The sequence below is a fragment of the Dendrobates tinctorius genome, unplaced genomic scaffold (assembly GCF_039654945.1).
Source record: "Dendrobates tinctorius isolate UK_male_01 unplaced genomic scaffold, ASM3965494v1 ptg000025l, whole genome shotgun sequence".
NCBI lineage: Eukaryota > Metazoa > Chordata > Amphibia > Anura > Dendrobatidae > Dendrobates > Dendrobates tinctorius.
Window position 1 is genome coordinate 9,766,725 of NW_027361693.1, and position 26,541 is coordinate 9,793,265.

Below are 26,541 nucleotides of genomic sequence, written 5' to 3' on the forward strand. Positions count from 1 at the left end.
CTCGTCTTCCACTTCTGCACCCTGTTCCTCCCCCTGACTTTCCATCACCTCGTCTTCCACTTCTGCACCCTGTTCCTCCCCCTGACTTTCTGGCAAATGTGTCTCATCATCGTCCACCTCTTGTGACACGTTTCCACCGTTGCCTTCGTGTGACCATGGTTGATCAAATATTTGGAATCTTATCTTGCCCCCCGAGACTGGTCAAGAGGCCTGAATCTATAAATGGAAAAGTGAACAGTAGAGTTGAGCGGAACGGGTTGGCCAAATTCAGAATTTGCCGACTTTGGCTAAAGTTGGGTTTCGCCGATCGAAACCCGACCATAGCGTGAGGTCGGCCATGAGGTCGCCGACTTGAGCTCCAAAGTCGCGTTTCCCACAATGCTTCCAGCGCCTTTTCTCAGCCAATCAGCAAGGACGCACATTGTGGCCAATACGATTACATAGGCAGCGGCCCCCACCATCTCTAAGAAGGGCATTCAAGTGATTGGCTGGCTTTTTGTGGTGTCACAGTGGCTATAAAAGGCCGTGACCGCCGACTGCCATCTTACTTCTGCCAATCTTAGCATAGGGAGAGGTTGCTGCTGCTTGTCCTCAATAGGGAGAGTGTTTAGGCAGGAAAAAAAAAGTGCTTCTGCTGATAGCGATTTTCACTGTACAACACAACAGTACAGTGTGCAGTGACGGGGAGGAAATATTTGTGTGCAGCAGCTCTGGTGGTTATTAGGCTGCCTTATAAGGCTCCCTGATAGCTGCATTGCTGTTTGCACACTGCTGTACAGAGTGCTTTTTTAAAAGCAGAAATTCTTTTATTCCTTTTCTCTGCACAGTTACCAAGCATTCATTTTTTCACACTTTTGTGTGCAGCAGCGCTGGTGGTTATTAGGCTGCCTTATAAGGCTACCTGATAGCTGAACCTGCTGTGTGCACACTGCTGTGCAGACTGCTTTTTTCAATGCAAAAATACTTTTATTTCTTTCTTTCTGCACAGTAGTTACTGAGCGTAAATTTTTGCACACACCGTATAAAAGTGTACGCTCCTCACACACTACCGTGTACCGGCTGGTATCACGGACAAATACATGCTATATGTGTGTGACTCCGTAAAAAAATACACGGAGATTAACATTTTTCCAGAGGTGTATAGACATGTCCGATTCTCAAACAGTATCGGATATCTGGTGTTCCTATTACGGTCACATCTACACAGAGTCAGCGTGTGTGTGACACTCCGTAAATACATATATGGACATTTCCATTTCTCCATACACCGTATTGAGCTGTCCGATTCTCAAACAGTATTGTATATCTGCTGTTCTTATTACGGTCACATCTACACAGAGTCAGCGTGTGTGTGTGACACTCCGTAAATACATATATGGACATTTCCATTTCTCCATACACCATATTGAGCTGTCCAATTCTCAAACAGTATTGTATATCTGCTGTTCTTATTATGGTCACATCTATACAGGGTCAGCGTGTGTGTGTGATACTCCGTAAATACATATACGGAGTTTGACAGTTTCACCAACAACGTATACAGGAAAAAAGGTTTGGGAGCACTACTAAGGGGCAGGAGAATAATTAATATTGAAAATAAAAGAGGGGTGCTGCACAATGCAAAGGCAAAAGCAATGATCAACAAAAGAAGAAAAAAGGACCCAGCATATAAAGCGCACACCCAAAGCAATAAAGTATGTAACCAATACATTTATGTATTGGTCACATACTTTATTGCCTTGGGTGTGTGCTTTATATGCTGGGTCCTTTTTTCTTCGTTTGTTCAATAACATATGTACACTTCTGATACAGTACTATATATCTGCTTGTTGGATTACAGTGAAATACATACTGGGTGAGCGTCTGTGACTCAAAATATATACGGAGATTTCACTTTTTACACACACCTTACACAGCTGTACGCTCCTCATACAGTACCATTTCTCTGCTGATATTTTTAGTACATTTTCCCAAACATGAGGAAGTATGGTGGAAGAGGTCGCGGACGTGGTTCCGAATATGATCAGAATCAAATATTGTTTTTGCAATATTCATCAAACACTGCCAAACGTCATTAGAGTCAGTGGGCGTAGAAATTACCGAATATGTTCAGAACCAATCATAAGACAAACATTTGGCACAAATAGTGCTCAAATATGGATTGAATACATCAAAATCAGATTCAGGGACAAAATCCGAACAACTTCACTCATCTCTAGTAGTGACCCACTTGTCATATTAAAGAAATTAGTTTGCAGCGGGTGTTGCAGAGTGAAAATTTCAACTAAGCCATTTCAATACAGTGCCCAGCATGTGAAATTGGAGAATTGCACCTAATAAATTGTTAAACATGTCAGGTAATTGATGTCTTATCTCATTATGAGATTGGTAAGAATCTGGCTCACATGCAGAATCATAGAATCAAAGATACTATGATTCTTATCTCAATCCGGCTCACACACAATTGAGCTAAAAAGTACACCAGCAGCTGTGGCCACCTATAAACACAATATGGATGCACCCTATAAATTATGTAATACATAATCCCTCTGGGGTAGCCCAGAAGGATAAAACAAGTGTAGTGATGCTCTACTAAGTTAAAAACAATTATTTATTTAAATATAGTGATGTGAAAAATTGTTTACCCCTTCCTGATTTCCTATTCTTTTGCATGTTTCTCTCACTTAAGTGTTTCAAATCACGAAATAAATTTAAATATTAGACAAAGATAACACAAGTAAACACAAAATGCAGTTTTTAGGTGAAGGTCTTTATTATTAAGAGAAAAAGGAATCCAAACGTACAGGGCCTTGTGTGGAAAAGGGATTGTCCGCTCCCCATAAAGCATAAACTAACTGTGCTTTATCACATCTTTGGAGAGTTGAGTTCAGATTCCATAAACAGGTCCTAGTTCAGTGATTTCTTGATTGAGAACAGATGTGGTAGTAATTAGGCCTGCTTGTGGCTAGGAAATTTGAACTCAGCTCTGTTTTAAGGGGGGGGGCGATTGCAGTAGTAAAATAAAATCAACCATAAACGGTATTCAATTCATTTCACCTAATCCCCATGCATAATAGCTATATAACAATAAGTGAAAGAGCGAAGTAAGAAAATTACAGTGGAAATTTTTCAATAAACCTGTAGAAGTACTTGTTGGTTATATACATATACAGAGGTAGCCTGATTGATGGTGTTCTAAGCCCAGACATGCATTTCACCCTGCTTCCTCAGGGGGTATGTGTAAGGGCAAAGGAGAGCACTGGAACCAGGAAGAGGATATTACATCACTTCATTTGTCAGCATGCTATGCACCACAAATGTGACCAACAGTACTGTTATCAGACAGTTATACATTACTGACTACATGGCATTGGTCCATTTTTTACTCTTTGCTCCTTATTTGGGTAATGCTAGTTGTACACTTTTGCAGCTTTTGATTTTTATTTCTACTTTAGAGTAAGTCATTATTGCGGGCAAGATTTATATGCCCCATGCCCATATAAATTTGTACTGGGTCACATGGCGGCTCAGTGGTTAGCACTGAAGACTTCCAATGCTGGGGTTCTGAAACCACAAAGGACAACATCTGCAAGGAGTTTGTGTTCTCTCAGTCTTTGCATGGATTTCCTCCGGATACTTCTGTTTCCTCCCACACTCCAAAGATATACTGGCAGGGAATCTAGATTGTAATCAGATTAAATATTTTTAAATAGATAATTCTCTTTTACTTAGAGGAGCATCATTCCACTTGTTTTCTCCTTGTGGGTTACCCAAAGGTATTATGTATTTCATGTCACCATTAACTGTTGTTTGGGCATGCTGCGTGGCTCAGAATGGAGGCCATTTAGCTTTTGGAGCATGGCTTTTACTGGATTGATTTTTGGGAGCTAGGTAACTTTTCCAGAGCCTTTGAGTTACTTATAACATGGAAAACCTCAGCTTTTTCATTGACAAATAACATATATGTTAATGAGCTTGTTTTTTACAAAATGAACTGTAGTGCTTAATACACAATTTGAGGGTACATAACATTTATTAAGATTTTTGCAAGACCTATAAGCAGTTATCCAGGAATTTTCTTTATATTTTTGTTTTTTATACTGATTTACAAATGTTACCATGTGGAATAACATAACTTTATTCTTCAAGTAAGCATCATAACAACCATCCCTGTGTTACAAAGTTTTCTATATTTTGCCATTTTTGCACACTAAAACCCTTTTTTACCAAAATGTACTTGTTTTCATATTAGCATATTTTTCATTTTATTTGTCTGAAAGAGTTTGAGTTTGAACTCTGTTGGAGTTTATTTTTTCTCTTGATGAACTGAATTATTTGTTGTTACTCTTTTAGACTATATAACATTTTTTGTATTGTATTTTTTCCGATTTTTGGGCGGAAGAATTAATAAAAACAGCAATTCACAAGCGGTTTTTTATTTATGTATTTTTTTACATCATTCCTTTTTTGACAAAAGTGAACAACTTTATACTCTAGGTCATTACAAATAACGTGATGCAACATTGATATAGGTTTTTAATGTATAGATAATTTTGCAGACTAAAAACTATTTATATATCAACTTTTTTATTTTTGGGTCTTAATATTCTGCTAGTAATAACCATTTTATTTTTGTGCTTACAGAACCATGTGAGGTTTGTAATTTGCATGGCTAGTCGATGATTCAAGTTATACCAATTTTTTTATATACAACTTTTTATACATGATTTTTATTCAATTTTTTGTGTATCAGCATGATGAAGACTATATTTTTGTGGTGTTTTTTTTTCAAATGTCCAACATATGATTTAAATCAAATTTATTGCTTGCATTATTCTGGATGTGTACTTTTTTGTTTCACAGAATTTTTTCTTATTTATTTAGTATTGCTTTATTTTTTTATATTTTTCCTAATTTTATTAGATTTTTTTGACTTTTTTAATTAATTCATCTGTTGGACTTTGAATTTTCACTTTTGTGATCTAATAACCTTCAAAACTTGAGTCTTGCACAGTATTAGATGTGCTAGTTTAGGCTGCATTCCTACATTGAGTATTTGGTGATTTTTTAGGTTGCACAATTTCTGCACAATTTTTTAGCACACATTATTGTGAATTTGGTCACGTGTTTTTTTCATTGCGCTATTGTGTGAGTTTTGTTACATGTGCTATTACCATTTTTTTAAGCTGAAAACTTCTTTCTGGTATGCTATGCTTTAAATAAAGCTATTTATTGTGTTTCCTGGTATTTGGCTTCGACAAAACTTTATACTGTCACATGTGTATTACACACATTTTTAGTGTGTTTTCGCATTGGAAATGCATTTTTTACCTGTGGATTCACCACATCTGATGTAATTCTTTTGGGAAAACCTTCACAAAAACTCAGCATATTTGCAAGACAAATTTACCAAGCGCAAAAAAAGTGTATTGGACATGCGATTTTTAGAAATCCCATCCACTTTATTGCAGTTGTCAGATGCTGCATTTTTGACGCAGAAAAAATATACAGTATACTTAGCCTACTAAAAACTCATTGTGTGAACACAGCTTTAGAATGTTGACAGGAGGCGTGTTAGACCATGCTATGACCCTGTCATCGAAGCCATTATTTAGCCTAGAATTGCCTTAGCATCATTCAGTATACTGCTGAAAGCCTCCCTCAAATAACCATACCATTTTCGCTATTAACAACGGTATGTAATGGATAAGATGGCCACTACTGGTGCTAGCATTGATCACAGTCATATACTGCTTGTGAACTGGCTTTTACTGTACCGGGATGGCAGATTGCATGAAAGCATTGCCTGACCTGATGTACATATACGGCAGATGTTGTGAATAGATTAAGGGTCAAAAAATCTCTTGACATCACAGTTTATATATACTTCCCATTTACAAAATCTGTTTTCAACTGAAATAACAAATGTCCAAATTTTATCTGATGCTGTAAATACACGGCTTTAAAAAAATGAAAAATAATTCCTGTGGACATATCTGATGAGGTGAAAGAATACATGCAATCAGTGATTAGTTCATTGTAAGTGTCAGCACCTTGACTTTAGAAAAAAAGACTAGTCAACAAGCCTGAGTACTGATATATAATCAAGAACAGCGAAGAGACATTTCGACATCTTGCTTTGCTGATTACCTTTTCACTCCACCTGTCCAGCGTGCCTGAAGAGGCCAAGCAACAGGCTTTTAAGCGCTAGCGCTGAAGAAAGTTTCAAATGATTCTGATGCACTAGGGCCTTTTAAAACCTTTTGTCTTAATTGTAATCTAAAACAAAGATTTGGCTTGGCAAGAATGACAGCCAAATGACAAACTCTGGCTGTGGATCTTTAGATTACTAATGCAGTTTTTCGACTTTAGCAGTTCTTTTAATGAGGACACAAGCTGGGTAATGTTGGCAATGGGGTAGAAACTCCTCAGGACACAGAGATGGGCAAAAGAGCCAAGAAATACTACATAATTTAATGAATAACAGCAGAGAGAAATGTGGCATGTAAAAACCCGCAAGAAGACTTGCAGTATATACCAAACACAAATGAATCTTTATTAAAAAATCACATATAGCTAACACATAAAAGCAAAAAACATGTAAATTTCACAACAATGTATGAACAATATCCTGGGGGCATGCCAACCTAAATAATGCTGTGCACTCCTAGCAATGGTTCCATCAAGATAAATAGCCAGCTAAATGTACATTTTAATACAGGATTATTTGTGTTTGGTCCTATTGTAGTTTCCACACTGCTGTTCTCTATGCTGTTATTCATGTCCCGTAGCATGAGGGTGGGCAGTAATAATTATTTATTGCCCTTTATATTATTTTTCATGCAACACCATTCCTGCACTGCTTGAAATTTTCATCAAAGGACCTTGTGACAGCAGTTTTTGCTTCAGAATTACTGAAAAGCATGTTTTCACACTATGTCACATACTTCAAAATGAAAACATATACAAGTTATAGCATGAGAACAAAGTAAACATGATTTCTCACCAATGTCTTGTTCAAAAAATACATAACTTAAAGAGACCTGTCACTTGCTGAAAAAGTAAGTTAAATATTTTGTAAAAATCCTTCAGCTCCCTTGATTCTGACTATTTTTTACTTTTTGTGTTGCATCACTCCATTTAATAAATATTCAAATTTGTTGTCTATGGAGCACGATATGTGAAATTTTTGCTTGCACTACAACTGGGAGTTTCTTTAAAGTTCTCTCTGGGGACGTGCATGTTCACTCCCCTCCACCAGACACTGCCATTCACAGGCTGCTAGTCTGGTAAACCATTTGCCAAGCGGTGATCTGGAAATGACTCTGAAGAAATACCCTATTGGACTGCAAGCAGAGATTTCACATGCTGCATTCCAATGGCAACAAATATGAATATCTCATCAATGGAGTCACACAGTTCAAAATGTAAAAGAGCATCAGAAAAAGGGCACCTGTTGTGAGTTCATTTTCTGGTCTACCAGTTGTGAGTTCTCCTTCCAGGCTCCCTCTCGTGGTAACAGGAGGTGGTGAGGCTGATTTAATCAGTGGAGATCTGCCACCTGATAAGGAGGGTGACGATTGGACCTCAGGAATCTCAGACTGGATTTAAGACAGCCGACGCCCTATTCTGGTGCTGGTGATTCCTTCTGGCTTGTCAGGTCTTGGTTCTCAGTTCTGTTCCAGTCAGCTCGAGCTAAGTTTTTCTGCTAATGTTCACACTTGATTTTGTTGGTCTATTCAGTTTTTGTGTGGTCAGCCAACCCCGGATGGGGCTGTGCTGAATTTCCACCATTATTTATCTGTATTTGATAATTTGCTTTTTGTCCCTTATTAGATTGGCCTCTTTTTGCTCTGCCTCAGAATATTTCAGAGTGCTGATATAATGGGAGAAGTCTTGTGACTTCAGGGTGTAAATTTCCCAAGGGTCGGTGTTTAAACTTATCAGTACCCGAACATGATGCTATGCGATCCTATATTAAGGAGTCGTTGGAGAAGGGTCATATTAGACCATCCTCGTCACCTTTAGATGCTGGGTTTTTTTTTGTGGCCAAGAAAGATGGTTCATTAAGACCGTGTATTGATTATCGTTCCCTTAACAAGATGACGGTTAAATATCAGTACCCGTTACCTCTGATGTCTGATTTATTCTCCAGAGTTAAGAGTGCCTGCTGGTTTACTAAGCTTGACCTCAGGGGACGTATAATCTTATTCGCATCAAGCATGGGGATGAATGGAAGATGGCGTTTAATACTCCGGAGGGACATTTTGAGTACCTGGTGATGCCTTTTGGGCTCACTAATGCCCCTTCTGTCTTCCAGTCCTTTATGAATGATATTTTCCGTGACTTTGTGGATAAGTTTTTGATCATCTATCTGGATGATATTTTGATCTTTTCTAGTGATTGTGATTCTCATGTGGAACACGTCCGAACTGTGCTCCGGATTTTGAGGGAGAATTCCCTGTTTGTTAAGGGATCGAAATGCCTCTTTGGTGTACAGAGGATGTCATTTTTGGGATTTATCTTGTCTCCGTAGACTATTTAAATGGACCCGGTCAAGGTACAGGCCATTTATGATTGGGTTCAGGCTACTTCTTTGAAGGCCCTCCAGAAGTTTTTGGGTTTTGCTAATTTCTATCGTAAATTTATAGGTAATTTTTCTGGTATTGTCAAACCACTGACTGATCTGACCAAGAAGGGCGCTGATGTGCTGAATTGGTCTCCTGAGGCTGTCTCAGCATTTCAGGAGCTTAAGCAGAGATTTACTTCAGCTCCAGTTTTATGGCAACCTGATGTCTCACTTCCATTTCAGGTGGAGGTAGATGCTTCTGAGATTGGTGCAGGAGCTGTTTTGTCCCAAAAAGACCCTGTGGCTTCTAAGATGAATCCCTGTGCCTTCTTTTCTCCAAAGTTCTCCCCATCTGAGCGCAACTATGACGTGGGGAATCGGGAATTGTTGGCCATGAAATGGGCATTTGAGGAGTGGAGACATTGGTTGGAGGGAGCTAGACATCAAGTTGTGGTCCTCACCGATCACAAGAATTTGATTTATCTGGAGTCGGCCAAACGCTTGAATCCTAGACAGGCTAGATGGGCCTTGTTTTTCACGTGTTTTAATTTTGTGGTCTCTTTTCTTTTGGGCACTAAGAATGTTAAGGCAGACGCCCTTTCTAGGAGTTTATTTGCCGATTCTCTTAATGTGACCGAGCCTGCTACCATCCTAGGTGAGGGGGTAGTTCTTTCTGCCATTTCGCCTGATTTGAGAGGATAAACCTGAGCGCTGCCCTATGGGAAAATTGTATGTTCCTGACCAGTGGATAAAGAGAGTGATGTCTGAAATTCATTGCTCCGCATTGGTTGGTCATCCAGGTATTTTTGGTACCAGAGATTTGGTGAGTCAGTCTTTTTGGTGGCCCGCCTTATCTCGTGATGTCAGGAATTTTGTACAGTCCTGTGGGACTTGTTCTCGATCAAAACCCTGTTCTCGTTCTAGTGGGTTGCTGATGCCCCTGCCGGGGCCCAAGAGACCATGGACCCATATCTCAATGGATTTTATTTCTGATCTTCCTGTGTCTCAGAGAATGACTGTTATCTGGGTGATTTGTGATAGATTTTCGAAGATCGTCCATCTTGTACCACTCCCAAAGTTGCCATCTTCCGCTGAGTTGGTACCCTTGTTTTTACAACAGGTGGTTTGGTTACATGGGATTCCTGAGAACATTGTGTCCGACAGAGGAGTCCAGTTTGTTTCCAGATTCTGGAAAGCCTTTTGTTCCAATCTGGGAATTCAGTTATCCTTCTCCTCCGCGTTTCATCCCCAGACCAATGGACAGACTGAGAGAACAAGCCAGACCTTGGAGTCTTATTTAGGATGTTTTATGTCTGCTGATCAGGATGATTGGGTCTCATTTTTGCCCTTGGCCGTATTCGCGCTGAACAATAGAGCTAGTTCTGCCACTTTGATGTCACCATTTTTCTGTAATTTTGGGTTTCATCCTCAATTCTCTTCAGGACAAGTGGAATCTTCGTCCTGCCCAGGTGTGGACACTGTGGTTGAGAGAATGCAGCAGATATGGGACCAAGTGGTGGATAAGTTGTCACTCTCTCAGGAAAAGGCCCAGCGATTTTCCAACCGGCATTGGACCATTGGTCCCCGGTTTAAAGTGGGTGATATGGTTTAGTTGTCGTCTAAGAATATTCCTATGAAGGTTGCATCTCCAAAACTTAAGCCAAGATTTATTGGACCATATAAGATTTTGGAGATTCTTAATCCTGTTTCTTTTCGATTGGCTCTTCCAGTTACGTTCAAGATCCATAACGTATTTCACAAATCTCTGTTGAAGAGGTTTGTTGAGCCAGTGGTTCCTATGGCAGCACCTCCTGACCCTGTGTTGGTTGAAGGCAAAGTGGAATATGAGGTAGAGAAAATATTGGATTCTCATTTGGTTAGACAGAGACTCCAGTATTTGGTCAAATGGAATGGCTATGGCCAGGAGGATAATTTTTGGGTCTCTGCCTCTGATATTCATGCCAATAGATTGGTTCATGCTTTTCACCGGGCCCATCCTGATCGGCCTGGTGGCATGGATGAGGGTTCGGTGACCCCTCCTCAAGGGGGGTACTGTTGTGAGTTCATTTTCTGGTCTACCAGTTGTGAGTTCTCCTTCCAGGCTCCTTCTGGTGGTAACAGGAGGTAGTGAGGCTGATTTAATCAGTGGAGATCAGCCACCTGATAAGGAGGATGACGATTGGACCTCAGGAATCTCAGACTGGATTTAAGACAGCCAACGCCCTATTCTGGTGCTGGTGATTCCTTCTGGCTTCTCAGGTCTTGGTTCTCAGCTCTGTTCCAGTCAGCTCAAGCTAAGTTTTTCTGCTAATGTTCACACTTGATTTTGTTGGTCTATTCAGTTTTTTGTGTGGTCAGCCAGCCCCGGCTGGGGCTGTGCTGAATTTCCACTCTTATTTATCTGTAATTGCCAATTTGCCTTTTGTCCCTTATTAGATTGGCCTCTTTTTGCTCTGTCTCAGAATATTTCAGAGTGCTGATATAATGGGAGAAGTCTAGTAACTTCAGGGTTAATTTTGTTATCAGAAGTGTTGGACAATATTTTTGTATGGTTTTTGGCAGATTGCCGACAGTGTCTTTCCTTTCCTATCCTTTCTAGTTAGTTTGGGCCCCATCGTTTGCTCAGCCTATTTCCCTGCCTGTGTTTGTGTTTTCATCTTGTTTCACCATCAATACATGTGTGGGGGCTGTCTTTCCTTTGGGGTCTTCTCTGGGGCAGTTAGTTTTCCCTTTTTCTTGCTTTAGGCTTATTTAGTCCTCCGGGTGTGACAAAGCGTCTAGGTTCATCATAGGAACGCTCCACGGCTGCTGCTTGTTGTGTGGTTAGGATCAGGGATCTGCAATGTGCATAGTTACCACCCTCTCTGGTTTTCTGTGACTTAGCTTGTTTTGTTTTTTCCTCCTTGGTGACCCATTCATAACAGGCATCCAGGGAATTGTACAAAATATTTAAAAATATTTTTTGTAGTTGCAGGTCTTCTTTCAAGCCATGCGTCCCATACAGTCTCATAGTCACTAGTTAACACTATTGATCATTTTTACTTTCTGTAACTGACAAGTTAGTTTTACACAATGAGAAGTTACCAATCACATATGTCCATATGATGTAGTGTGCAAGAGAACAACAACAGAAAAAAAAAAGCTTCCATACAACCATGTAGCCAATGCCAAATTAGTTTAATGAAGATGATGCCTTTGGATTATTAAGAAAGCTTTAGGCTTAAGCTACAAAGCAAGCTGTTTGATACAGGCAGACAAACATATAGAAATTTGTGTGATGCTAGTCACTACTCATGGCTAGCCATGAGGCAGAAGAGTCAGACGTTGCAGAGTCAATACCGAGAGAGTACGTAGATAACCAACCGAAAAGATGAAGGCGTAAGTCATGTCACAGTCCAGGCTCAATAACAAGAGATAGCGGATCAAAACCCAAAGGACGAGACAAACAGATAGTCAGAACACAGTCCAAAGGGTCAGGCAGCAGAAGATCAGAGCTCAGAGGAGCAGAATCAGGCTACCACTCACCAAGAAGAACAACAAAATATGTCTGGCAGAGAGCAGGGGCAGACAGCTCCGTTAAGTAGTTATGTGATCAACAGAACACTGAACACCTGCAGAAAGTCCCACACGTCCCAGTCACAGATTGGACAGCACAGCTGTCAATTAAGACACTTACAAGACAGCAAGCCCATCACAGTATTGGACAGCCAAGCTGTCAATCAAGACACAGACAGCTCAGCTAGACCGTTTCCATAGAACAGCATAGCAATCATTCACTGAGCAGAGGAATCATGACAATTTGTAATTACATTAAGCATTTTGTTCTATCAGGTGAAAAAATGTTTTTTTAATGTGCTGGCACATAAAATCTGGGATGCATATGGCTGCTTATCTTTAAAGCGTTATTTCTTTATCCAGTCTCAGACTGAAGAACATTGGGCCCACCAGCGGTTCTGATTCTGGGGGCCCACCTTTCTTCTCCACTCAAGAGACCCATAGCAGCTGCAAGGTTTGCACTATGAACACTCTTGAAGGAGAAGCCAGGGCCCACCGGAGGATTTTCCGATTCTCTGGTGGACCAGTCCAACCCTGTCTTTATTAGCCATTCATAACTCCCAAGGTGTATGCTACATAGTTTTTATATCTTCTATTTACTTCTATGGGGTTACAGAGTCAGCATCGCGCAGCCCTTTGCTTGTTCCTGAGGTTAGCTCATAAAGTCAAGTATTGGAGATTGTCTAATCTGTTTTTCAAAAAGCAAATTTGCCAGAAATCCTTTCTGCACTCTGAGCTGCAATGGGGCATCTCTAAATGAGAAAAAGAGTATGGCCTTACAGGTTTCAGTAAGTGTGTACTTTTTATATGCTGTTTGTTACTTTGTATTACTGCATTGAAATATGGTTATCATATTCCAAATATTGTTCCTGATATGTACAGTATACTGCAAAGTAAAGATATATATAGCTGTTCAAATACTTATACAGACTATAGGCAATGTCTTACCTTACTGGGCTATTAGAACTGTCAGGATCATGAGCTGTTACCATTCCCACAATGGTTCCTATATCTGCATTCTCATAAACATCCATCTCATAAAATGGCTTTGTAAACAATGGTGCTTCATCTACATCCCCGACAATGACTTTTAACATAGTGGTATCTTTAAAGGGTCCCAGGTGAGAAAATCTTGAGTCCAGATGAGTATTTACTCCTTCGATGTTAAGTAAATATAATTTCTTTTTCTCATAATTTAATGGCTGTAAATAGAGATATAACAACATTATACATAGCAAGTGACACATGGTAATTGTACCATAGCCCAGAAATAACATAAAGACATAAACATTACATTAGAAATTTCTCTAATTTTAGCAAATTAGTATAAAGAGAATTCTCAGAACTACTCAATAAATATTGCAAATAATTGTGCTGTAAACCTGTGGAATAAACTTTATCTGCACAATGTGTAGGATTTTATAAATATAAATGTATCAAGTATGAAACATACTGCATAATTAATTCTGTCTGTTATCTATATGTCATCTATTTATTATCTATCTATTGTCTATCAATCTATTATCTATCTATCTGTCTTGTATTATCTATCAACTGTTTATCTATCTATCTATCTATCCTATCTATTTATCTATCTATTATCATCTCACTCTATCTATATAGCAATTTACTTATAAGATAAAAAATGGCAACACCTCCATTTGAAAAAGTCCAGAGTCAAAATGTTAGATACATTGACTTGGAATAAATATAATTTTCTCTTTTTTTACATGGGTGTCCTGCCATTATATATATATATATATATATATATATATATATATATATATATATATATATATATATATATACACACACAATAATCCAATGGTCTAGTCCTTGTGGTTTGCACTTGTAATCTATTTAAGGGGAACCAGTTAGCTGATACAGTACAGTGGGTGCAGAAAGTACTCAGACCCCTTTAAATTTTTCACTCTTTGCTTCATTGCAGACATTTGGTAAATTCAAAAAAGTTCATTTTTTCTCATTAATGTACACTCTGCACACCATCTTGATTGAATAAAGCAGAAATGTAGAAATATTTGCAAAATTATTAAAAAAGAAAAACTGAAATATCACATGATCATAAGTATTCAGACCCTTTGCTCAGTATTGAGTAGACGCACCCTTTTGAGCTAGTACAGCCATGAGTCTTCTTGGGAATGATGCAACAAGTTTTTCACACCAGGATTTTGGGATCCTCTGCCATTCTTCCTTGCAGATCCTCTCCAGTTCCGTCAGGTTGGATGGTGAACGTTGGTGGACACCCATTTTCAGGTATCTCCAGAGATGCTCAATTGGGTTTAGGTCAGGGCTCTGGCTGAATGGCAAAGAATGGTCACAGAGTTGTTCTGAAGCCACTCCTTTGTTATTTTAGCGATGTGCTTAGGGTCATTGTCTTGTTGGAAGGTGAACTTTCGGTCAAGTCTGAGGTCCAGAGCACTCTGGAAGAGGTTTTCATCCAGGTTATCTCTGTACTTGGCCGCATTCATGTTTCCTTTAATTCCAACTATTCGTCCTGTCCTTATATAGGTCTTATATAGTCAGGTGTGTGCCTTTACAAATCAAGTCCTATCAGTTTAATTAAACACTGCTGAACTGCAATGAAGGAGTAGAACCATCTCAAGGAGGATCACAAGGAAATGGTCAGCATGTGACATAAATATGAGTGTTGTGCAAAGGGTCCAAATACTTTTGACCATGTGATATTTCAGATTTTCTCTTTTTTAATAAATTTGCAAAAATTTCTACATTTCTGTTTTTTTCAGTCAAGATGGGGTGCAGAGTGTACATTAATGAGAAGAAAATGAACTTTTTTGAATTTACCAAATGGCTGCAATGAAACAAAGAGTGAAAAATTTAAAGGGGTCTGAATACTTTCTGTACCCACTGTATATGCTGACCAAACTGTGGGCAGCATGTATCAGCCACTTGCTGTATGGTCACATCCAGGTATATTTGTCTCGGAAACACTGCGGCATTTCAGAGATAAACATACTTTTATTAGTCATAGGGGAATGAGCAGCTCTGGTGACTTGTCGTACAGGTAAGTCTCTGGTGGCTTCTCTCAACTGGTTAACAGTGACTGGCAAGCCTCTCCTTACGTGCGTGTATAGGCAGATGTTTGACAGTCACTGGGGATCTGCCTGCACAACTAGTCAACAACTCAGCTAGTTTGCCAGTGGCTATTAAAAGTATGTCTATATCTGAAACTCAGCAGGATTTCATACATGGTTAAGATACTACAGCTGGTTTGGGCAGCATGTATTGCTGACAGGCTCCCTTTACTTAGTACTGATATATCTTTTTTATTATACAGTATATCTATCCACCTAAAATAAAATTATTAAAAGGGACAAAACATCACCAATCAAAAAGAGCAGATGTAAACCATTGGACTATAAAACATAGACAATGAAGAATGGCAGTAGTTATGAGCAAGTATACTCGTTGCTCGGGTGATCGAGTATTTGGAAGTGCTCGGAGATTTAGTTTCTGTTGCCGCAACTACAAGATTTGCAGCTACTTGACAGCCTGAATACATGTGTGGAGTTCCTAACAAACAGGCAAGCCCCACATGTATTCAGGTTGTCAAATAGCCAAAAATTATGCAGCTGCGAAGACAGAAATTAAATCTCCGAGCACTTCCAAATACTAGGAGACCATCCGAGCATGCTTGGGAAAACCCGAGCAATTAGTATACTCGCTCATCACTAAATGGCAGCACTCCCATTTAAAAAAAATGGAAAAGTTATATTTTTTCCAAGCACACATACACAATGTTACAGCTCTGGCACTGAGCCGGTTTCATTTTTTTTAATTAGCAGTGCTGCCATTCTTCATTGTGTGTAGCTATTTCTCTATCTATCTATCTACAGTATTTATATTTACTGTATATATTATCAATCTATCTACCTAATATTGATCTATTATCTTTCTATCTATTATCTATCTATTCTAGAAATTATTGATCTATCTCTCTATCATCTATCTATCTATCTATCTATCTATCTATCTCTCTATCACAGAAGCGTAGCTACCGGGGGGCAGAGGGGGCGGTCGCCCCGGGCCCCGAGCTCTGAGGAAGCCCACTGGAGCTACACTACTGTAACTGTATCGGCATGCACAGCGTGCCCATACAGTTACATTCTGCAGCAGAGCAGGGAGAATCGATCTCCCTACTCTGTCGCCCAGCCGCTATGGGCCCCTGAGAAGGCGGTGGGGGGCCCCGGTGCCAGCAGTGCGCCCCCCACCTCACAGCCAGCAATCTCGTCCTGGGCTATTCTGTGTGCACAGGACCTGTGATGAGTTCACGGGAGGGGCAGAGTCAGGGGGTCACATGATTAGGGGCTTCAACGGCTGCAGGGCTCTGCTGTGCTGGTTGTCATGGTGCTGGATGAGGTGAAGTAAGTTTCTGTGTGGGCTCAGGAGGGGTTTACAGGGTGGATGTAGCAGAGCTGTGTGTGTATGAGGTGTACAGAGCGGAGCCATGTGTGTAGAAGGTGTACGGCGCAGAGATATGCATGTATGAGGTGTACAGAGGAGCGGAGCCGTGTGTGTATGGGGTGAGTGGAGCCATTTGGGTATGGAGTGGAGCCAAGTGTGTACGTGTCGGGGTGTACAGAGCAGAGCCGTGTGTGTGCGGGGTGTGCGGAGCAGAGGCGTGTGTGTGCAGGGTGTACGAAGTGGAGCCGTGTGTGCAATGTGTACAGATTGGGGAAGTATGTGTACGAGGTGTATGGTGCGGAGCCGCGTGTGTACTGGGTGTGCGGAGCAGAGCTGTGTGTATACAAGGTGTACGGAGCAGAGCCGCATGTGTACAGCGTGTACGGAGCAGAGCGTGTGTATACGGGGTGTAGGGAGCAGAGCCGCGTGTATACGGGGTGTAGGGAGCAGAGCGCATGTGTACAAGGTGTACAGAGCATAGCCGCATGTGTACAAGTGCACGGAGCGGAGCCAGGTGTGTACGGAGCAGAGCCGCGTTTGTACAGCGTGTACGTAGCAGAGGCGCGTGTGTACAGCGTGTACGTAGCAAAGGCGCGCGTGTACAGCATGTACGTAGCAGAGGTGCGTGTGTACAAGGTGTACGGAACAGAGCTGCATGTGTACAAGGTGTACGCATCAAAGCCGCATGTGTACAAGGTGTACGGAACGGAGCTGTGTGTGTACAAGGTGTACGGAGCAAAGCCGTGTGTGTATAGAGGGTGTGGAGCAGAGCCATGTGTGTATAGGGGGTATCAGGTGCAGTAATAAGGACACGTACTGCAGCAGAGGCTCAGTATTGGGGCATCAGGTGCAGCAATAGGGACACATATGGCAGCAGAGGCTCAGTATTGGGGTATCAGGTGCAGTAATAGGGACACATACGGCAGCAGAGGCTCAGTATTGGGGTATCAGGTGCAGCAATAGGGACACATACGGCAGCAGAAGCTCAGCATTGGGGTATCAGGTGCAGTAATAGGGACACATACGGCAGCAGCAGAGGCTCAGTATTAGGGTATCAGGTGTAGTAATAGGGACACATACGACAGCAGCAGCTCAGCATTGGGGTATCAGGTTTAGTAATAGGGACTCATACGACAGCAGCAGAGACTCAGTATTGGGGTATCAGGTGTAGTAATAGGGACACATATAGCAGCAGCGGCTCAGCATTGGGGCATCAGGTGCAGTAATAGGGACACATACGGCAGCAGCGGCTCAGTATTGGGGTGTCAGGTGCAGTAATAGGGACACATATGGCAGCAGAGGCTCAGCATTGGGGTGTCAGGTGCAGTAATAGGGACACATACGGCAGCAGAGGCTCAGTATTGGGATATCAGGTGCAGTAATAGGGACATATACAGCAGCAGCGGCTCAGCATTGGGATATCAGGTGCAGTAATAAGAACACATACAGCAGCAACGGCTCAGCATTGGGGTATCAGGTGCAGTAATAGGGACACATACGGCAGCAGAGGCTCAGCATTGGGGTATCAGGAGCAGTAATAGGGACACATACGGCAGCAGCGGCTCAGCATTGGGGTATCAGGTGCAGTAATAGGGACACATACGGCAGCAGCGGCTCAGCATTGGGGTATCAGGTGCAGTAATTGGGACACATACGGCAGTGGCGGCTCAGCATTGGGGTATCAGGTGCAGTAATAGGGACACATACAACAGCAGTGGCTCAGCATTGGGGTATCAGCAGGATGAGTGGTTTGTGCAGGTTGGAGATAGATGGTGATGGGGCTGGAATATGAGAAGTGAAATGTGTCGTTGTTGTATTCTCTGTAGCAGAGTCATGGCTGGAGGAGTTGTCATGTCAGTCTGGGCCAGATGGAAAAGACGTGAAAAATGACCGATTCCATCAGAAAGAACGTCAGCGGTAAGACACCAACTATACCTGTGCAATAATCACATATGTTTTGTAGGACTGGTGTTTACCACTGATCATATTGTGGTAATATCCATGTTGATATTTATATAGGGATTATTTTCAGTAACAGCGCAGTCATCTCCTACATCCACTATTAGGGTGCGTCACCAAGTTGTAATCACAGTTACCTAGTTAGGGGCCCACTCAGAAGTTTCGCCCCCCCCGAACCGAAACCCTAGCTACGCCTCTGCTCTATCATCTATCTATTCTATAAATTATTGATCTGTCTCTCTATATATCTATCAATTGCTTATTATCTATTACCTATTATCTATCTAACTATGTATCTATCTATCTATCTATCTATCTATCTATCTATCTAGCTATCATCTATATATATGTCTCTCTGCCTTTTATCTATCTCAGCAAGATGCAATAAATAGCAGAAAAATGTCAAAAGCTTGCACATTTCATAGTAAACATTATATAACTAGTAAAGCAACACTATCAGGTTAAAACTTTGACATAACAAACAATAATTCCTGTTGCTACAAAGAAAAAAAAAGTTATTTTGTTCAAATGAGAGAAAAGCAGTCCGACTTTATTCAGATAATCCAGATAGAACAATAGATTATGGTGAGTACATAGATGTAATAAAATTTCTATACAGGTAGAGAAAAGACAGATGTTTCCCAAGTGTGTACTTCTTAGTCTTATTGAAATTTCCCACGCGTTTTCAGGCTCGTAACAGCAACATGTTTCATTGTGTTGTGCTACAATGAAGCAGGAAGAACAAACAACGGTGGCAGATTTAATAGGTTAAACCAGGGTTATTTGGTGTGCTGTGCTGGTCCATAAAATGTCTATTCAGCAAAAGTAAATTAAATATGCATTTATTGACTGAAGATTTGTCCCCAACCTTGGGAGTTTCATTATGTTCCTATTTTATGTATATGCTCCTATTTGCCAGAGCCTCAAAATGGTTGTCTATGACAATATCACATACTGAATGACCTTCAGGTTTTGTTTAGCCAAGCATTACCCTTTATGTTGCATGTTCACAAATGACTGTGGATGTCATTGCAGTAGTACATAATTGATCCTAGCATGTACATGTGATGAGGAAAAGAGATTGTGAGTGACACTGGTGACAGAGCGAGATAATGATGACCTTTAATTAGAAAGCATCAATGTATTTGTCAAGCTTCTACAATAAGAGGAACCAGAAAATGTCAAATGTTGGGAAACAAACATTTTCTGACACTAAATTAAAGGGAGAACTTGCCAAGTCATGCACATTTAATGCAGCTGGCTACTTATTTTTCATAAAAAGTCACATAATCAGTATCTGTATTAAAGAACATATTAAATGCATTGTGATGCAAACAGTGCAAAATAATTATAACCATAAGACGGATGATTAATTACGTATGGAAAACCAGGTCAGTTTACAAGTGTTATAAGGCACACACGCTTTGGTTATAACTGCAATACAATTACTAAGCCTGAAAGACATAGCAAGATCATTTTTGAAAGCAAGATAAAAATTGGGCGCAACCGGCTATTCATTCTACAAGAAAACCTGATGATGGAGCAAATGTTGTGGCCAACAGCTGAGGGCATTGCAAGACTCATTTTAGCCAGGGATACTGGTGTGGCTGGTATTTATAGTTCCACTCAGTCAGGCACAATGGGTGTGGATGCTTTTTAGTAGTTCAGCTTCCTTGCTTTGGCCAATGAAGCAGTTCCACACCCTACTTTATCTGACTGACCATGGTCTTTATTTCTTGCTTTTCCCAATTATCCAATTATCTGACTTAGCTAGTTTGATACCCATTGCTGATCTTGGACTGACTTTAGTAGCCATTTTCCAGACGTTTCTGCCTCTGACTCTATCCTTCTGGTTCTCTCCTTGGCTTCAACCTGAATTTGTCTCTGACTTCTGATTTAGCTTGTATCAGATCCCTCTGGTTTTTATCTTTCTAGCTGACTATCCCATGCCAACTCATGAGGCCCTGCTGTAATTCCAGATCCTTCTATATTGGTTAAAAGGTGAAGGCTTGGGTTCCTTTGGAAAGGGCTAAGCAGACTGACTTCTGTAAAGTCTTTCTTTGGGAGAACTATTAAGAGCTATTAGATTTCCACGTACAGTTTATCATTACAGTGAGATTGATATTTTTCTAGCTGTTTTCATGACTGCCCACATCTTAGAACCATATGTCACAATTGGGAACACAATTGCAGTGATCAAGTTTTTTTTTATGGTAATTGAGATGTCTTTATATTTCCATATTTTGTCTTTGCTTATCATCACTGCATGACCCAGTGCTATTCAAAGCTTGATCATTGCTCTCTAACTGCCATTGTGATTGAAGGACCAAAGAAAGATAAAGCTGTAGACAACTTCCATTTCTTCATTGTTGCTCTTTATGGACTTCCTTAAAGGGAATTTGTCACCCTTTTTTTTTTACTATCAGCTGCCGGCATTGATATCAGGGGCTTATCTACAGCATTCTGTAATGCTGTAGATAAGCCCCGCTGTAACCTGAAAGATAAGAAAAACACATTAGATTATACTCACTGGAGGGGGCGGTCCGGTCGTGTAGTGGCTCTGGCGCAGGCGCACTGCTCTGGCCTGTTGAGGGCAGAGCAGAATACTGCAGTGAGCAGGCGCCAGACCTCTCCCGACGCCTGCACACTGCAGGACTCTGCTCTGCCCTCAACAGGGCAGAGCAGTGTGCCTGCGCTGGAGCCGCTACAGGAAGGGAAGAAAAGGATGGCATCGTATGAAGATGGGAAGTGTCGGACCGGACCGCGACACCCATCGGACAGGACCGCCCCCTCCGGTGAATATAATCTAACGTGTTTTTCTTATCTTTCAGGTTACATCAGGGGCTTATCTACAGCATTACAGAATGCTGTAGATAAGCCCCTGATGTCAATGCCGGCAGCTGATAGTCAAAAAAAGGGTGACAGATTCCCTTTAATGGTGGTAGTTATGATTTTGTTCTTGATGTTCAGGTAAAATCCCATCTTCTCCCTATCTTCTTTAAACATCAGGAACAGCTTATTCAGGTCCTTCTCACACTGCCTGCAGAGTTGCAAAACTGTATATCTGATTACTGATGGTTCTTCCACCTATTTTACTCCAACATTCTAGTCAACTAGGGTTAACTTCCTTATGATTACTTCTGCATAGAGGTTGAAAAGGAGAAAAACTGCATGCCTGTTTTTTTTTTATTTTGAGCAATTCTGCATCCCCATGCCTGGTTTTCACTGTAGCTTAGCTTACTGATTGTCACAGAGGGACCTGATTAACTCAACAAGGTACACCACCACTCCAAATTCACTCGGTGCTTCCCAAAACTTATCATGCTCAATACTGTCAAAAGCATATACTGTATATAATCAATGAAGCGCAGATATAACTTTTTATGGTATTCTGTTGTGGTTTCTATGATCCAACTCAATAATGTTTATTTCTTATTCTTAAAAAATATATATTTCATGTAATGGCTGACAAAGACAAATAGTAACCATAATACATGAAAAAACACATCTTAGCAGGTGCAGCTTTAAAGGTATTTTCAACTTGGTTAACAGAACACCAATAGTAACATGTTATATTAACTAAAACAAGAAAGATGTCCTTCAGTATGCTTTTAGTGTTGTAAAGGAATAGGTGTGCTATTTTTTGAGTGTGGCATCGTTTGAGAAGATTTGACTCTGATACTAGTATAAACAAAACAATTGTCCATTCATTACTGTGGTGTCAACTCTTTTGGCTTCTAGTTAATTGGTTAGGTTGGGGGTGCTGGAGCAATAATTGCACTGTGTGCCTGGTTGCCTGGTCCAATCTGAGCACTCAGAGGGTTGATCGAGGTCCAGTTGTCCAGGCAAACAGGACACTGAACATATCTATCTGGAATTAGTAAGAGTTAAACATTCGAAATCCTAAAAATAGGTATTGTTGTTTTTTTTGCCTCATTATTTTGCTATTTTAAGTCTACTTTTTCCAAAGGACATATCTTAGAATTACAGTGGTCAAGGATATATGTTTATATAGGATATCTCAATCTCCTATGAATGCTAGCCATGGGCTGGCTTTCACAAGATGATTGTAATGACAGGCACAGGAGTCATAAGCAAACTCCCGGCTGTCATTGCAACCCATTGGAGCCCAGCAATCATGTAAGGGGCATGCCAAAGGGAGTGTTAACGACACACGCCCTTGTTGACACGTGTTAAATGCCACTGTTAGAGATTGACAGTGAGGTTTAACAGGTTAACAATCATGGGCAGAGCTCACCCCTACCAGTGGCTGTAAGCGGCACCTGAGTAAGCCTGTATCAAAGGCAGGGACATGACATATGATGTTATGTGAGATGTTGAAAAGTGGCTAAGAAACGAACTGATATTTTCTCACCCACCATAGGTCCAGTGCTGGGTCTAGGCCATCTGTTTTGGTGTCTGCTATTGTCTTCTCGTCTGATATGTTGTCAGTGCAAGTAGCCGGTTAGATCCGGTATTGGCTGCAGCGCTGTCAATGTGATCTCAGCGTTGCAGACGATAACAGAAAGCAGGAGCAAAGGCCAAGACTCAGCACTGTACCTAGCGACAGTGAATTTGTTTTTTTTAGAAAAAATGCAGCCAAGGGACAATGGTTTTCTGAAACCTATTTATGATCTAAGTTATTTATAATTTCTACATATTTATTGCTGACCTTTGAGAAATGCTTTGTACTGTTCTAACAGTAAGAATTCTTAATTCTTTAGCATTCTGGTTGCTGAAGACATGGCAATCATGCTGGATTACATGACAGCAAAAATACACCTACACTTTTTGATTTTCATGAAATATGCATGAGAGAAAAGCATGAAATTATCTTTTACCAGCCACCTACTGCATGTTCTGTAAAGAAACTGCTGTTAAAGACAGGTGACACCATCATCACATGTTGGGTAACAACAGATATAGATTTTTTACTGACAGTGGTGATGGCATCTAATGAAGTAGCAAAACTGACATGGCAGATCACAGTGAATATTTGTATGCTCTGCACTGCTGATGGTTTTGTGAAGAATTATATAATTGTGAAGATTATGATTTTAGTCTCTGTTATGTAATACATTGTTACTGTTATGGATTCTAAATGCATAAACCATATGTGCACAATGCAAAACAAGACTACTTTACTAATTCCATCCATTCAGTAAAAACAGTCCATTATTGACTTTTGTATGTAGAAGCATAGCATAGATGTAACTAACTAAATATAATTTTGTCCACTTATTATTATTAATGTCTATTTTTAGTAAACTAGAACATTCATTTAAAAGATTTCCTGTCCCCAACAAATATGTTTCAATAGCTGGTAATAAGCTCAACATTATTTCCATGTAAAATTTTAAAACAGTCAGCTCTGGGTCCTGCTGTGTCCCATGTCTATTTCGAGGCCTGGTACATCATAGCCTGGTGAACTACAAGAATTAAAATCCATCCTGATTGGGGTCACCATGTTGCAGTGGGCTGTCTTTTACACTCTTTTGAGCAAAAGGGTGTCAACTAAGTACGTATGTTATTTTTATGTATTATTACTATTTATTAACTTACTGCAGGGTATATGCTCATTTGGTTATCCTGGGTTCTATCTGTTAATGGCCACAATGTGATTGTGCACTTACACATTGAACTTATACCAACATGTGAGCCAGCTCACTTCCTTGAATGTCTCTTATATCAAGGTTCCCCACTGACGATATTTTCTCCAAGGACAAATCAAAGTGGTGATGGGTACAATTGTTAAACTCAATTATCAACGAGACTAACATAACATGTCAATTACCTATCTGTAGCATAGTTTATCAATGTTATATTAGTGAGAGTATGATATCTGGTACCTACATCAATCAGTTGATACAGTGGCATTTAAAAGTTTGGGCATTGATGTTCAAAATTACTATTATTGTGAGCATATAAGCAAGTTGAAGATGAAATGATCTCTAAAAGACCTAAAGTCAAAGATGACACATTTCCTTTGTATTTTTGCATGGGTCCATTTTCCTTTTTGTAATTTTCAAAATGAATGAAAAATGACAACAAAAAAAATATATATATATTTTGCCTAAACTATAAGGCTAAGTGCACACGTACCGGAACTCTCGCGGAAATTCCCGCTAGAATTCCGAAAATTCAGTCCGCGGGAAAATCGCATTTTAAATTCCCGCGATTTTCCCGCGGAAAAACTAGCATTTTGCAAGCGTAATTAGCTTGCAGAATGCTAGCGTTCTCCAAGCGATCTGTAGCGTCACTTGGAGAACTGATTGACAGGTTGGTCACACTCGTCAAACATAGTGTTTGACCAGTGTGACCAACTTTTTACTACTGAGGCCGCCTATGCGGCATCAGTAGTAAAAGATAGAATGTAAAAAAAAATTAAAAATGGTGTTATTCTTACCCTCCGACGTCCCGCGCATCCGTTCCCAGTAATCCTTTGCGAAAATGCCCGCGATGACGTCAGTTTTGGCGGGATCGTGACGTCTCGCGGTGATTCGTGATGACGTCGCGCGAATGACCGCGAGACTTCGCGATCCCGCGAGAGTGGACGCCATCGCGGGCATTTTCGCAAAGGATTACTGGGAACGGGAGCGTGGAGAGAGGCGAGAAGACTGCGCGGGACGCCAGAAGGTAAGAATAACAATATTTTTTATTTTAAAATTCTATTTTTTACAGGGATATGGTACCCAAAGCCAGGAGGACAGTCTCCTCTCCTCCGGACCATGGGTACCATCCGCAATTGTTCTGCTTACTTTCCGCATGATGTGCACAGCCACATGCGGGAAGTAAGCGGAACAATGCATTCCTATGGGTGCGGGATCGCCGCGATTCCGCAAATTAATGAGCATGCTGCGGTTTTTACCGCGAAGCGATTCCGCCGCGGTAAAAACCGCAGCATTAGCACAGCATTGCAGAATCCCATAGGAGTGCAAGGGATGCTTATTTTTTGCGTTTTCGCGGCAAAATCACGCGGTTAAAACCGCCGCAGAAACGCGAAAAAAACGCCACGTGTGAACTCAGCCTAAAGGAAATGTGCCATCTTTAACATTAGCCCTTTTAGAAATAATTTCATCTTCAACTTGCTTAACTGTTCACAATAACAGTAATTTTAACCAGGAGTGCCCAAACTTTTAGGCTATGTGCCCACGTATGCAGAAAATTCCTGACTAAAAACCAGACTCCTTCCCAGGAAAAACGCATCTTTTTTGCTTTTTTTAGCGCGTTTTTGTGCATTTTTTAAGCGTTTTTCATGTGTTTTTTTCCAGAGCTCATAGAATATAGTTGGAAATGCGCTTTTTTCTGAAAAATTAATGAACATGCTGCATTTTTTATCGTGATGCATTTTTTTTAGGAAAAAACGCATCATGTGCACAAAAATTGCAGAATGCATTATAAGAATGGGATGCTTAATGTATGCATTTTTTTAAGCATTTTTGCATGGAAAACAAGCTTTAAAAACGTGAAAAAAGCAAAAACACTTATGTGGACACACAGCCTAACATGCCACTGTATCTGCACCAAAAGCAGCTGAATATAAGCAATATATTGGGTGGAACACTACAGCTGCTGTTTGCCTCCTGTACATTTGAATATACAGTATTAGTTTAAATGGTTTGTCATGTTCCTAAATACTAAGTAACTGTCCTCCATTTGTATCGTACAGACCATTGTTTTCTGATTCTTGGAAAATTGTTGGTTGTCTGTAGTTACCGTATGGAGGTAGTAATTAATTCCAATTTACTGCTTAAGACTTGCCGAAGGATTTTTTTCTACTATTGGTGGCAAGATTGATAGAGCAAGAGCTAAGGTTATGTTCACATCTATGTTACAAATTCTGTAAGTTTTTACTATATGCACAGAAAAGTAAAAGTATGCTGCACAGTTATTCATCCCGTAGCTAACACAAACATCAAAAACAGTGGAGATTGACAGCTTTTTGTCATGATCTCAGTCACTTTACTAGAGGCTAACATTCTTTTCTTCAAATACATAATTCATGCAGTCATCAC

At 40.4% G+C, this 26,541-nt stretch overlaps 1 protein-coding gene across 1 annotated transcript in view; it reads right to left on the minus strand.

Moving 5' to 3' along the window:
• Positions 1-26,541, minus strand: part of CDH18 (cadherin 18) — a 1,129,863-nt gene that overhangs the window by 165,782 nt on the left and 937,540 nt on the right. The window contains exon 7 of the mRNA XM_073569448.1: positions 13,073-13,326. Within this exon, the coding sequence (XP_073425549.1) occupies positions 13,073-13,326 (254 nt within the window). The remainder of the gene's footprint in view (positions 1-13,072; positions 13,327-26,541) is intronic.